Here is a 14454-nt window from a genome sequence, read left to right as displayed (position 1 = left end):
GCATAGCTACCAGGGTTGGGCTGGTGTAATTTGATCTTCTTCATGTTGCAGTTGTTTGGCTTTCTGCCTGTCAGACACTAGTGGCTTTTTAGTTTATAAACAACCATATTATCATTTTAATCGCGTGGTCATATGACTTATTACTAGTGGAATAGAGTGGTGAAGAAGTGAGTGCTAAAATGCGGAGGTCCATTAGCCTTTAGCACTTCCCTCGTCTCAAAGTCTCTGTTTTTTTTAATGGGTTTTCAGTAAAATGCCTTAAGTAAGGTCTGTGGTTTACATAGACTTGAGATATTTAGACCTTTTTTTCTGCAAAATAAAATACGTCCGTACAAACACAATTTTTGAACTTTTAAGGTTTTCCGCATCTTAAAAAAGGCGGTTGCTAACAAGCAGCTAAATGGGACGACAGTGCTTGTTGGCGACGTTAGACGTCATCACACCGGCAACAGAAACTCATCCGGCCGCCTTTACGGCTTTATAGCAACAGTCGCTTCGAACTCATAGATTTATCTGTTTATGATATTTTTCAGTTGTGTTTTAACGTGTTTTTACAGCGAGAGTGAACGATTCTGAAAGTGCTAAAAAAATTTGATACATTTTTTAGTTCTTTTATCAGTAATATATATATATATATATATATATATATATATGTATATATATATATATATAGAGAGAGAGAGAGAGAAATATAATGAAGATAGTGATGAATATAGTTTTTTTTTCTGGACACTTTTCCCTCATTTTTTTGAAAATATTTATAAATATTTGCAGTTTATGGGACATTTCCTGCCAAATTGCTCATTGTTTTTTCCTGTGTTTTTGAAAAAAAAAATCAAAACTATTGTCCCAGGTTTCAGAGCTTTAAGTGCTAGTTAAAGACGTCTGAACGCAGCACATGAAAACTGACATTGATGCAGGTGTTTAATGGTTAACTGTTGTCATTTGGCTTGGTTGCACATTGAAGAATTTGGGGGAAAACATTAAGGTGTCGATGTAATTTACAGCAGTGCCGTGCGACGCGTTAATGTATTCACTCACATGGTGTCCTGGGAGTCTTTTACAGACGTCCACTGAGCAGCTCTGCAGGAGCAATCGGAGGTTAATTGCCTCTTTCAGGGACATTTCAGCTGCCTCTCTTTCTCCACTCTTCAGTCCGTCATCACCCAGTTTAGATGATTCAGAGTCTGTTTCTTCTGTCTAGTTATTGGTAGCACCATCTGATCCAGTGTCATGTTCAACTGTAGGTGTTCGTGGTCTCTGTGATGTCTCGTCCTGTCCTCTTGGTGTCAGTTTTGTCTCCCGTGTCTGGCAGAGTGTGCACCTGATGATGTGAAAATTGAAATAATACACGTCTGCAGCTGCTGTGTTGGTCTTGGAAACAGGTTGTTTAACTGGGGTTGTATTTTTAATCGACTAGACACACTGATACTCTGTCAGCGGCAGCTAATATCTGCTTTATGAAACAATATTGCTGAAACAATATAATTACCGGTTCCGATAATTATCATGCATCCCTATCTAAAACCCTTGAAACCTCCTTAAATCCTAGAAAAGTGCTAAAAACCAAGAAGTCTCCTAAAATAGGCTATAGAAACTTCCTAAAATCCTTCAAACTTCCTAAAATCCAAGAAAAATGCGCTAAAATCCTAGAAATGTGACCAAATCCTAGAAATGTCCTAAAATCCTTCAAATATTCTAAGATCCTAGAAACATACCAAAATCCTAGAAATGTCTTAAAATCCAAGAAACGTCTTTAGATTAAATGTCCTAAATCTTTGAAATATGTTTGGGGCTGCTGTGGCCTCTGGCCTCCTGCCATTTTTTAAGTGTCCCCCAATCAAAGCAGTGTCCCTGCTCTCGTGGCTGTCTCTGCCTCCTGAGGACGCCTGTGCTGACTCCTGGCCTGTGGACTGGTGTCATGTCTCCGTGCACGTTGAGCAGCTGTGGTGATGTCATGGCTAAAGAGGTGGGCGATCTAAAGACGAGTGAGTTCATGAGCTCCATCTGGGTTTTATTCACGGAGAGGAAAACAGAATATGAAGGAACAGCGAATGAAAGTGCCGCTCCTGGCATCTCTCCTCCCTGCAGGAACGGACTGATCTTAATCTCATCGGACTCTCATGTCTGTCTCTAACAAGGACCTTTTGTCCCCCGTCTTTATTGACACCTATAATGAGAGTATGACAAGTGGTGGTGAAACAGGCGTGAGCTGCGAGGTGTTTCATTCTCTTCTGGGCCGTGTCTGGACGATGCTTCCCGTGGTGCACAGTAAACAGTCATTTAGACACACACTGCTGATTTCATGTTAACATCTTCCATGTGACAGGACATAATTTCGGAGTGTGTGCTGTCCTCATTCTGTCAGTCATGGCTTCATCCTCTGTGAAGTGCACAGAAAAGTGACTGTTGATTTTTAATGGCACGCTGGATCTTTGTCAACTGCAGCTCCGTCCAGTCGCAAATTAATCTAACTGATCGGGTTGGAGTGCCGCACATGTTAATAAACAGGTTGGAGGTGCTTTTAAAGAAGGGCTTTTAGCTGGATGTCACTGACGCTCAGAGCTGACAGAGCAGACCGTCGCTCTTTATTTTTGTCTTTTTTTAGGAGGTTCAGGGGATCTTTATGTGGAGGGAGCAGGTCTGCAGTATACGTCACATGGAAGTGGTTTGCATCATCGGAAAGCTGGGAAAGTGAAGATTCATTTAAAAGAAGTAAAGAAAAGATGTAACTCTTGCACACGTACGACAACCCACTAAACCTTAACCCTGTGAAGTCAGGGCAAATTGGCTTATTTTCATTCAAAAACATGGAAAAAAGGCAATAGGCATTCTTAAAAGAAATGACCCAAAAATTAGCAAGAAATTAGTAAAAAGTACAAGAAAATTACATGGAGAATAATAATAATAATAAAGATAATATAGTTTTCTAGCTAAGCTCCTAATATTCTAAAATCCGAGAAGCGTCCTAAAATTGGAGAAGTTCCTTGAAATCCTAAAAAGAAGTGTCCAAAAATCCTAAAAAATGCCCTAAAATCCTTGAAATGTGCTAAAATTCTAGAAATGTCCTAAAATCCTAAAAAAAAAATATAAAAAAAAAAAAAAAAAATTAATAAAATCATAAAAATGTTAGAAATCATTTTAAAAAAAGTCCTAAAATTGGAGAAATGTCCTGAAACCTGAGAAATGTGCTAAAATCCTAGAAATGTCCTAAAATCTTGGAAAACAACTATGGAGTTACTGCGAGTGGCCCCTGGCCTTCTGTCATTTTACAAAAGTGGCCCCCAAGTAAAGCAAGTTGAATATCCTGGTTATATAACCTTCTTTTTACTGAGATATTCTGAGGTGAGAGGTCAGGGAACCCTGAGACACAGCTGTGCCAGATTTTCCCTTTGAATCGTTAAATCTGAGCCCGCTGCAGCCTCTGAGGGACATTAATGTCAGCAGAGGACGCCGGCGTCCTCGCGGAGAGGAAGAAGTTAAAGAGCGTCCTTTAGCTGACAGCCTAATCTCACTGACATTCAGAGCTGACAGATCTGAGTGTCACTCTGCCGCTCCGCGATTCTTCAGCCCCTCCTTTTCTTTAAAATCGGAACCTGGAGTGTTTAATCAAAGATTTTTAGGTTATCATTAGCGAGCCCACCTCACTTTTTCAACCACAGCTGCACACTCGGGGAATGTTAAACGGCTTTGTGCCCCTGAACTGGTGCCAGTGTTGGCAGCTCCTGCCACAGTTTCTAGTTTATTCAATGAGGATCGTCTGTGCAGAGTGCCTATCAATGGCAGGGTGCTTAAAGAACCCACAGGAGTGTAGGATTTCCTCTCCAAACTAGGCCATTTGTTTGTGGATTTTGTGTGTGTGTTGTAAGTGTGTGCTTGCTCAGGGTGATGCTCTGTCTATCTCCGCACACAGGCTGTCTGTCTGGTCTCTGCTCTGTGGGTTTGATGATGATGTGTGCGTGTTAGAGACACAGGGCCGTCTTTGTGTGCACGCTGCTTAAGCTGCTTTGTGCCTGAACGCTTCACGTGCACGGGGACCTTTGTCGTCCTTTGAAACAAGCAGCTCCCTTGTGTCTGCTGTCGCTGTTTGCTGAATGATCGGAAAATAAACAATAAAAGGTTTTCAGGCTCGCGCCGGGCATCAGTAAATACTCTTCATATTTGAGAGAGGTCTGGAAAAGGCTGGCGCGTGCCAGCGACCCACGCTGATGATGCCTTTTGAAATGCCACAGTTAAGCTGGGCTGTGGCGATGAATGAGCGCAGACAGACAGTGCCAGGCAGATGCTCTGTTGTCCAAACAGAGAACAATAATGTGAATAGAGTACAGTGACCAGCAACATCAAACTGCTGAATAATACAAGTGTCTGAATGTGACACAATGTCCATTCAATTAGAGTCATTACACGATGTTCACAAATCCATCCTCCCAGCATGACGGTACAGAGATCCCATTAACCTCCCCTCTCATAGTCCAAGCTGTTAAATGTTATTTAACTCAGTGAAGGTTTTTATTTTAAACTTAGCAATCTTCTGACTGTAAACTGGAATCACAAGGCGGGTTTCCATTAACCGTCATTATCTGAAATTGTGGATATAAAATACGCCTAATGGAAACACATAAATTAAAAAAAAAAACTCCCAAGAGGTGGTATTTCAGGCAAATGGAAAAAGCCATATTTCATAAAACTGCAATGGAAACGCTTTTTTGGCTTTTATAGGTCACATGATGCTACGGCTATGCACTTGTTGGTAGGAACTGGCTCCCTCGGGCACGATGCTGCAGCATAATTATGTATTTATTAGGTTTATAAGGTTATAGAAAAAAATATATATTTTAGTGCTTTTTTCAGGTAATTTCCTGGTTTTATTCTTTTACCTTTTTTTGGTTGTTGTTTTTTTTTGTTAGTTTTAGGTGATTTTTTTTAAAGTAATTTCTTTGTATTTTTTAAAAAATTTATTTTATTTTTTTAAGATTATTTTGTGGGCTGTTTACCTTTATTTAATAGGACAGCTTAAGCATGAAAAGGGTAGAGATAGAAGGGAAGATATGCAGTAGAGGGCTGATGCTAGAATCGAACCTGCAACCGCTGCTGCAAGGACGTAGCCTCTGTGGGACGCCAAGTGAGCTACTGGGCGCCCCATTGTAATATTTTTTTAATAATTTAATTTTTTTTTTTTTTTTTTGCTAATATTTGGGTCATTTCTTGTAAAGTTGCTCATTCCTTTCTTTTCATGTTCAAGCCAGCATGTTCAGTTTCAAAGGGTTAAATAAATATATGTACTTATAATTGTCACATTATCTTTACAGTTATAAATCCTAAAACTCCGTCAACTGCAATGTTGATTTCTGATTTGATAACGTAGGTACCTGAACGCTGTCTCTGATGTCACTCTGTTTTGCAGGTGCACAAGCTGCCAAGAAGTCCGGTATCCCGGCTCCCAGAGAAATCCCCTCCACCATAACAAGAGACCGCATCTCTCTGCGGGACCAGCTCAGGAGCTCCTCCACTAAGAGGATGGTTTCCAGTGCCAGCACCTCCAGCCTCTCCACCCTGGCAAAGCAGACACGAGGTTCGACCAAGTCCCGCGGAGACGCAGAGGTCCAGGAAAAGGGCCTGCTGGAGTGCCAGGTGAAGGAGCTGCTTGCTGAGGCCAAAGCCAAGGACTTAGAGATCAGCAGCCTCAGGACGGAGCTGCAGCGCTGCAAAGGTAAAGCCTCCACCGCTCCTTCCTCGCCGTCGGCAAACTCCGTCGCGTGGCAGGAGCCTGTCGCAGATCGAGAGCAGGCGCAGGTGGCGGAGGCCCTCGTGTTGGTCGGGGAGCTGAGGGAGAAGAACGGGAAGTTTCAGAGGGAGCTGGCAGCGCTCAGGGAGGAGAACCAGGGACTGAAGGAGAAGCTGCTCTCCTTGGAGGCGTCTCCTCTGGCGAGTACAAACACAAGCAGTCCCTCCAAACCTTTAGTGAACGGTCTGCCCTCAGACTCCTCTGCTCCACCACAGGACAGCCTCCCTTCTACTGCCAGCCCTCTCAAAACGTCCGTCTCCTCCGGCTCTGACATCACCAAGGACTCCCCATCACCTGACTCCTCGGAGTTTGAGAAGATCCCATCGCGATCCGAATCAGCGAGCAGCTGCGTCAGTGAAGCCGCCAACGCAGGCGGGCAGGATGTGTCTGTGCAGAGCCTGACAGAGCAGATTCACAAGATGGAGGAGAGCCACCACAGCACAGCCGAGGAGCTGCAGGCGACCGTGCAGGAGCTGGCTGATCAGCAGCAGGTGGTGCAGGAGCTGACGGCCGAGAACGAGCGTCTCACTGAGGAGAAGCGCCTCCTGCAGACGTCTCTTCAGCAGCAGAGGGAGCGGCTGGAGGTGCTGGCCCAGAAGAACGAGGCACTCGCCGGTCGTCTTCAGGAGCAGGTCCAGGCCCAGGCCAAGAGAGAGGAGGAGCTGGGCAGCCAGGGGCCCCGGCTGGCCGAGCTGGAGCAGAGGTACGCCGAGCTGGTGGAGAGCTCGCGCTTCGAGCGGGAGAAGCTGGTGGACATCCAGCAGCAGCTGACAGGCAGCCTGCGGGCTCTGGAGGAGGAGCACCAGGAGGCGCAGGGCCAGGTGCGCTGTCTCAGAGAGGAGTTGGACAGGCTGCAGGCCCGGCTGGACAGGGAGGTGGAGGCCGGAGGTCAGGCGGCACACGCCGCAGAGGAGCAGAGGGCGACAGCAGACTGCCTCAGGCTGGAGAACAGTCGACTGAAAGCGCAGGTGGACATTGAGCGGCAGAAGGTGGGCGAGCTGAAGGCCATGCAGAGCGCCAGTGACAGCAGCGAGGTGCAGAGCCTGCTGAAGACGGCCCACGCCGAGAGAGACCGGCTGGAGGTGGAGCTGACGGAGCTGAGGCAGGAGCTGCTGCAGGCGCAGGCCGAGACTGAGCATGTGCGAGCCTCGATGTCAAAGGTAGGAGCGGTGCAAAGGTTTCAGCTCAATGTCCTGTGATTTATAGTGTTTTTAACTGGTTCCCAACTGGTCCAGCCCTTTGGGTCCAGAGTTAGTCCTTAAGGTCTGCCACATAATCAGTTTTATTTGACAAAATGTTGTAAAACGTGGGCTCAAATCATAATAAAATAAAACATATTGCAAGAATAATGTGCAGTTAGTTAAAACCAGGGGCAATTCTAGCATTTGAGGACATTGGGAGCTTAGCTTAATTAAGCTTTTGGCTTTCTTTTTTCTTTTTTTTGATTTAAAAAAAAATTTCTTGAGAAAGATTTTCTTGTTTCAGACGATTTTTGGCAATTTTTAAAGAAAACATGTCCTCCAAACCCTCCGTGGGTTTGGTGTTTTGTTTTTCTTTTTTGTTTGTTTCTTGAAAATTTTGGGTAATTTCTAAAAACCTTTGGCATTTTTCGTTCTATATAATTTTTTATTTTATTCTATTTTTTAGGCTTCTTTTTTATTTTTCAAAACATTTTTGGTTATTTCGAAAATAAAACATGATTTCACGTTATTTTGGCAATCTTTATTTTGGTAATAAAGATCACCAAAATGATACTATTTATTGTAGCCAGAAACTGTAAAAACTGAAATGATATTTGGATTTTAAATTTTTCAGAGGACACTGCAACCAGGAAAAGTGCTTGTAAATGACATGTATGTGAGTCACTTGCGGTCCATTGAGAATGGACCTTTGACCCACTTTTGGACCACAACCCACCAGTTGGGAACCTATGATGAATTGTTGAACATTTGTTTGGTCTGTTATTTAAAGGGGAACTATTTTGCTTTACCTTGTTTTTTGAAATGAAGGAATTAATAATCATCTCCGATTGTTTGTTCGGAGATGTTTGTTTTGAGACGATATTTTGAGACACCGTGGTCGTCCATTTAAAACTGGACAACTCCTGATGATTTGAGAACGTCTCTGCGCCGTTCAAACTTTTTCCGCTCGGCTGCTTCCATTGTGCCGTGCCAAGTCGTGTGTGTACCAACCAGGACTTGAATTATGTGTGACTCAACGTTCACAAAAGCCTTTGTTATGTCAATGAGCTCATTTGTTGTGTTGGATAAAACTTTCGGGAATTCCCTAAAGAGCCGTCCACATTTACAGCAAAATATGACAATCAAAGCAAATGGTTCGTTTGTTTAGAAATAGCTCATTGATTTTTGTTTATGTTCTGTTCTCGCAGTGCCGTCATTTTCAGGAAGAGATTTGAAAAAGTCCAAAAATCTACAATAATATGTTTAGTAATAACTAACTTGCTTTGCTTAGGGGCCACTTTTGGAAAACACCTGAGGCCAGGGGCCAGTCGCACCAGCCACATACATGTTTTCTGGGATTTTAGGACATTTCGAATGTTGGGACCTTTCTAGGATTTTAGGACATTTCGAGGGCTTTAGGGTATTTCTAGGATTTTAGACTTTTTTTAGAATTTCAGGACAATTCTAGGATTTTAGACCATTTCGAAGACTGTAGGATGTTTCTATAATTTTAGAATGTTTTTCAGGATTTTAGGACAATTCTAGGATTTTGGGATGTTTCTGTGATTTTAGGATATTTCTACAATTTTAGGATGTTTTTAGGATTTCAGGACATTTTTAGGATTTTTGGACAATTATAGGATTTTAGCATCTTTCTATGATTTCGGGGAATTTGTATGGTTATTGAATGTTTCTTTGATTTTAGGACATTTCTAGGATTTTAGGACATTTCAGGGACGTTAAAATGTTTCTAGGATTTTCTGATGTTTCTCGGATTTTAGAATATTTTCAGATTTTAGGACATCAGGGTCTTAGCTAGGACCTCCACTTGCAGGTTTTGATAAACAAGCTCTATTTTGTTGCTGTTTTATGCACTCTGGCACCTTATGCGTACTAAAAGTACAAAAAACATCCCAGTTTGAATCAGTGTATTTTTAACGTGAATTAGAAAACGATCGGGAGGCCTCCCTGCCTCCTATCAGGGCCCAGATTTGGCCTGTGGGCTGTAAGTTAAGTATCACTGTGCTAATAACTAAAAGATGAGAGTTATGGGGCGACCATAACATTTTTATTTATTCTTGGCTCAGTCACTTGTTGAATGTGAACATGAGGACACACATTTTCCACACTGGTCCAAACATGACCATTAAAGCAGCTTTACAGCTGATACTGGCTGCTTTTCTTCACCACAGCGGCGCATGAACTCACTCAGATAGTTTTCATATGATCCTCAGTAGTCGCTTCGGTTTTCCCCTTCAACACCACAAACACCGGAGAGGCTGTGTGGGTTTGGGGTCATGTAAGTTGGTGATGACTCCAAACTTAGGCGTGTCACCATCAGCTCAGTGATGTCGTCATTGTTGGACCGGGACTGCAGTGCCAACAGTAGGGTGGTCCACCAGTGTGTGACCCTCTGAGTCACTCTGCCGTTCTCTGCCACATGGGTGTGAGGCCGCTCCGTAACATCACTCACGAACATCCGAATATATCAGAGCCACATGCTGTCAGCGGGAGAGGGTCCTGCATAACTACATCAGTTACTTATTTTAGTGTATGCTCGCAGAGATCTGCGTCACGGTGTCATTTCTCAGGATGACAGCGACCATCGTGGTTCACTGACTTCAGCTTGAGTGTTATTCAGCAGAAGGAGCAGTGAACACGTCGACGAGATTTAATCCAAACTGAACTCCTTTTCCATGAGTCACCGTCACCTTGTATGACTGTGGTCATTGTCAGACATAGTTTAGCTTGTGTGTAAACAGCACTGCATGGACTTCAGCATAACTGACATTTATCCCTATTTACATCCCAGTTAAGTTTTTATTTATCCGTCTTTTCTAGGTAAGTTTTTATAACTCTGCACTGGCGATAGATGAGGCCAGAGGCATTATGTTTTTAGGTTGTCTGTCCATCTGGCCCATTCTTGTGAACACAATATGTAAAGAACACCTCGAGGGAATTTCTTCAAATGTAGAACAAACATCCACTCAAACTCAGTGATGAACGGATTAGATTTTGGTGGTCATAGGTCAAAGATCAAGGTCACTGTGACCTCATCTGCCTCAATAGTTTGAACATGACATCTCAAGAACATTTGGAGGGAATTTCTCTAAATTTGGCAGAAATGTTCGAGTGGACTCAAGGATGAACTGATTAGAATTTGGTGGTCAAAGGTCAAGGTCATGGTGACCTTTCTCATTCTTATGAAAGCGATATCTCAAGAACACATTAAGGGAATTTCTTTAAATTTGACACAAACATTAACTTGGACTTAATGATTAACTGATTCGAATTTGGTGTTCAAAGGTCAAGGCCACAGTGACCTTGCGTCAGTCTTTTTCGTGAACGTAATATCTGAAGATGGCCTTGAGGGTTTTTCCTCAAACTTTGGCACAATCATCCACTTGGACTCAAGAATGAACTCATTAGAATCTGATGGACAAAGATCAAATAAAATAAAATATGTTTTTTGACCATAACTTAAGAATTCATTCTCTTAAATTTCACAAAAATTTCCAAGAGGTCAAAGGTAAACTGTGATATTATAATATTCTGTCTATTACTCAACAGGGAATTTTTTCACAGATTTTTTAAAATTTTTTATTTACATTTCTAATTCTGACTTGTGTTCATGTTTTAATTGCCACATTTATTCATTTTAGGATTTTATTTCACAGGCATATTTGTTGATCTCACAGGACTGTTTGATTATTAAATATCGACTTAAATGGCATTCCATACGAAAGACACCCTCAAGATAAAAATAATAATTAGGGCTGCAACAACGACACGATAAAAATCGATTATAATCGCTTGTTAAATGTGTTTGCAACGAATAAAATGATCGCTTCGTTGCGTCGCGTGATTACGTCAGTCGCTGTGTCACGGGACTGTTTACGTCACATGCATACGGAAGTAGCCGGTGTTTTGTGGAGACATGGCGGAAGCAGAGAGGACGTGTCATACCAAAAACTTAAAAACTTTGGGAACGTTTGGGAGCAAAACAAGGAAGTGTGTTAGCTGCAAAATGTGCAGAAGTGACACGGCATGCGAGCACGGCGGTTATGACGCCGCATCTAAAACGAAAGTGAGGAGGAGGAGGAGGAGGAGGAGGAGAGCTTAACGCAGGTAAATCACGACAACAAACACGTATGTTCAGTTTTTAAGTGAGGAAACGTAGCGGCTCGTTGTAAACGCTGTCGACATTTAGTTTTTGAATTGTTTCGTATTCAAATTTGTAGTTATTTTTTTTATTTTAATATTATTTTGAAAACACCGGCATGTTCAAGCAACCGCCTGTTTGTGCACTTTTTGCAACGCTGTCAATGATAATCTGTTTTTGACTAAGTGATTGAAGAAAAAAATGCTTATTTTAATATTATTTCTATTTTTATTTTTTTTAAATTCGATTAATCAGAATAAACAATCGATTTGATTATCAAAAATAAGTTGCAGCCCTTATAATAATAGTAGTATTTTTATTTATATAGCTGTACAAACACATGTTTACAAAGTGCTTTAAAAGACAAGGCAAAGGCAGGAATAATAAAATAAACGTCAACAAACATGTCAAGCAAAAAAAGCAGGAACAAAATGCGAACAGAAAAGGTTAACAGGAATAAATCAAGTGAACTTAATAAAAGTGGTAAAACAGATGTCAAAAGGCAGTTAAAGTACTAAATAAATAAAGTTATAGAAAATCTTTTAATAAAAGTAAGATAGAATAATATAAGAAGACGACATCACATCAGAGCGGATAAAACACAAATGAGACACAAACAGGTAAATAAGACATAGATGAACAAGTAAATTAATTAAAACATGAAAAGATGGTGAGAGCAGGACATCAGAAAAATAAAGAACAGATAGAGTAAGAGCAGCACAATGAATGAAGAGAGCAAGAGAGATACAAAATAAAATAAATAAAGGTAACATCACATATTAATGGATAACTGCATCACATAAATTATTCTTCATTAAACCAAAATCAACTTAAGTGCTTCAGTCTAATTAGCACAGTCAAATGCTTTACACGTCTGTTCATTTTCACAGATTTCTGCACTAAACCCATCGTAATATCACGAATGTGCACACACAGGTGGAGGCCAAATGCCAGCAGGTTCAGGAGCGAGGCGAGAGGAGGGAGCAGGAGCTCAGCAGCCGGGTCACGTCCCTGGAGGAGGCCGGCATCCAAGCTGAGAACCAGGTGAAGGAGCTGAAGGAGACCATCTTCGAGCTGGAGGACCAGGTGGAGCAGCAGCGGGCCGTCAACTGCCACACCAACCAAGCCGTCCTCGACATGGAGAGTACGTCCACTTCACTGTCCGGTCCTCTGTGGAGTCTTACGTGGACTCCAGAGACATGAATCAGTCCAACATTTAGTCTGTCTTTATTTATATAAAACAAAATATCTGAGACACCTCAAAAATAGCCATGAAATGAAAAAGAATACCTGTTAAATCAGTTGTAAAAAGCTGAATTTTATAACCTTTCATGAGACTTTTTGCAGGTACTTTTGCACCTTTAATGACCCGAGGTTCTCAAAAACGTGTTAAATTTGTCGTTGCAGATCTGGTGAAAAAGCTGGAGGAGCAGAAAGTTGAAGCAGACCGACAACTGAAACTCCTGAGCAGACAGATGAAGGTGAGGAAGCTTTATAACGCCTGTGGTGCCACGTTTTGTTTAAATAAAATAATCTGAATTTAAAGCAGTTAGGATCTCTCACGCTGAAGTACGGAAGCTAAGAGCGGCGTGCTTGCAATTATTTTTTGTCATTTATGTCAAGATAACAAAGGCTTTTTTTTTTGCAATAACAGGATATGTAATGTTGTGTTGTGTAAACTTTAGTTGAGTATTTTATTCTCATGTCACTTTCTACTTTGTAATACTTACATCTCATATTGATATATTTTGTACTTTTTACTGCATTTTTTTGACGACTGTAGTTACTTTTCAGATTAAGATTTTTGCACCCAAAACAGATGAAATGTACAAGTAGAGCTGTAAACGATAAATTGACTGATAAAAAAATTAACTATTACAAGCCGCTATTGTGATAATGTTTTAGTCTTTTTTCAAGAAAAAAACCCAACTTTTTAATGGTTCCAGCATCTCAAATGTGGAGATTTCCATTTGATCATTTTAGTAATGACATAAAAAATAGAAGAACAGTCCTACTTTAATTGAATTCTTTAAGTGTATTTTCCTGATCATACTTTAATTAGATTTTAAATGTGGTACTGGTGTAGCAGAGTATTTTTAGAATTAGAATCTGGTTTTATTGCCAAGTACATTTAAATATACAAGGAATTTTACTTGGTGTTTTGGTGCAAAACAATTAACATAATGGAAGAATAAAAATAGTATAAATAGTCTAAGACAATAGTATAAGACATAAAGATATAGAAGCAATTTAGAAGTATAAAATGAAAAATAGAATATAAAGAACACAAAATCTGTTACAGTGTGGTATTAGTACTTTTGTTTAAGTATAGGAGCTGAATACTAAATACTTGTTTTTATACTCTCACATAAACACGATCTCTGTTGCATGTTTTTTTTTCCTTTTTTTTTCTTAAAAATAGCATCAGGTGCACCAGATACCACTTTCCTGGATTTCACTGTCACCTCTCAGATATTTATTTTGTACAAAAACAGGGTGCTGATCTTCACCTTTAAAACTCTGAGTACAGGCCTACGTATTTTTTTCTTTTACTTCTGTCCCAAAGGATTTCTCCTTTTTTTTTCAGTACCAAACAAAAACCTGCCTCCCTCTCATGGCTCACATTCAAAGTGGGGTTTTTTTTCGTCTTTTTTTTTTGTGTCTTGAGGAGATTTTGAAGTTGTTTTTTAGCCCGAAGAGTTTTAAAAATTCTCTCTGAGGTTTTCTGAAATTTGTTTTTTTTTTAAAATCATGTTTATTGGCTTTTTTTTTGTACATTTGAATAGACAAAACAAAAATTCACAAATCCCTTCCCTCCCATCCCACAAAACAAAACTTTCTCGATAAAAAGGAAAAACTAAAACAAATATAATATAAAATATAAATAAGCAAGTAGTAAGCATAATAATAATAAAATGTAAAAAATATATTGATAATAAAATAATTAATAATAAAAACAAATAAATTAATATTTTAAAAAATGAAAATAAAAAATAGATACTTGCACACTGATTCTTACATATATACATACATAAATACCAAAAATCATAAACCTTTACCTCCACAGATTTATTTTACAAAGAGTAGAGACTGTTTTTGAGAAAATCTGAATTGTTATACGGCAAACTGTTACTGACATTATTCTAGAGGTTCAGATAGTTGGTTTTTTTTTTTGCCAAAAATATAAATGCCAATTTCTCAAGTAAATACAGGAAAAAAATGTTTGTGCCTCATTTGTTTATCACATTTCATTAACAGCTCCTGAATCCGTTTGCCTGTGTGTGTCTGTATTTGCGTCTGTAGTAAATATTTCTATTTTTGCGTCT

General features: G+C 40.3%; 1 protein-coding gene across 5 annotated transcripts in view; it reads left to right on the top strand.

Moving 5' to 3' along the window:
* Positions 1-14454, top strand: part of specc1 (sperm antigen with calponin homology and coiled-coil domains 1) — a 118311-nt gene that overhangs the window by 53172 nt on the left and 50685 nt on the right. For all 5 annotated transcript variants that reach the window (XM_088088301.1, XM_088088299.1, XM_088088298.1 and 2 more), the window contains 3 exons: positions 5405-6945; positions 12065-12272; positions 12536-12609. In XM_088088301.1, the coding sequence (XP_087944427.1) occupies positions 5405-6945; positions 12065-12272; positions 12536-12609 (1823 nt within the window). The remainder of the gene's footprint in view (positions 1-5404; positions 6946-12064; positions 12273-12535; positions 12610-14454) is intronic.

Source organism: Plectropomus leopardus, chromosome 15 (assembly GCF_026936395.1).
Source record: "Plectropomus leopardus strain MGB_pleo_1.0 chromosome 15, ASM2693639v1, whole genome shotgun sequence".
Classification (NCBI taxonomy): Eukaryota; Metazoa; Chordata; class Actinopteri; order Perciformes; family Serranidae; genus Plectropomus; species Plectropomus leopardus.
This window is presented reverse-complemented; position numbering and strand designations above follow the sequence as displayed.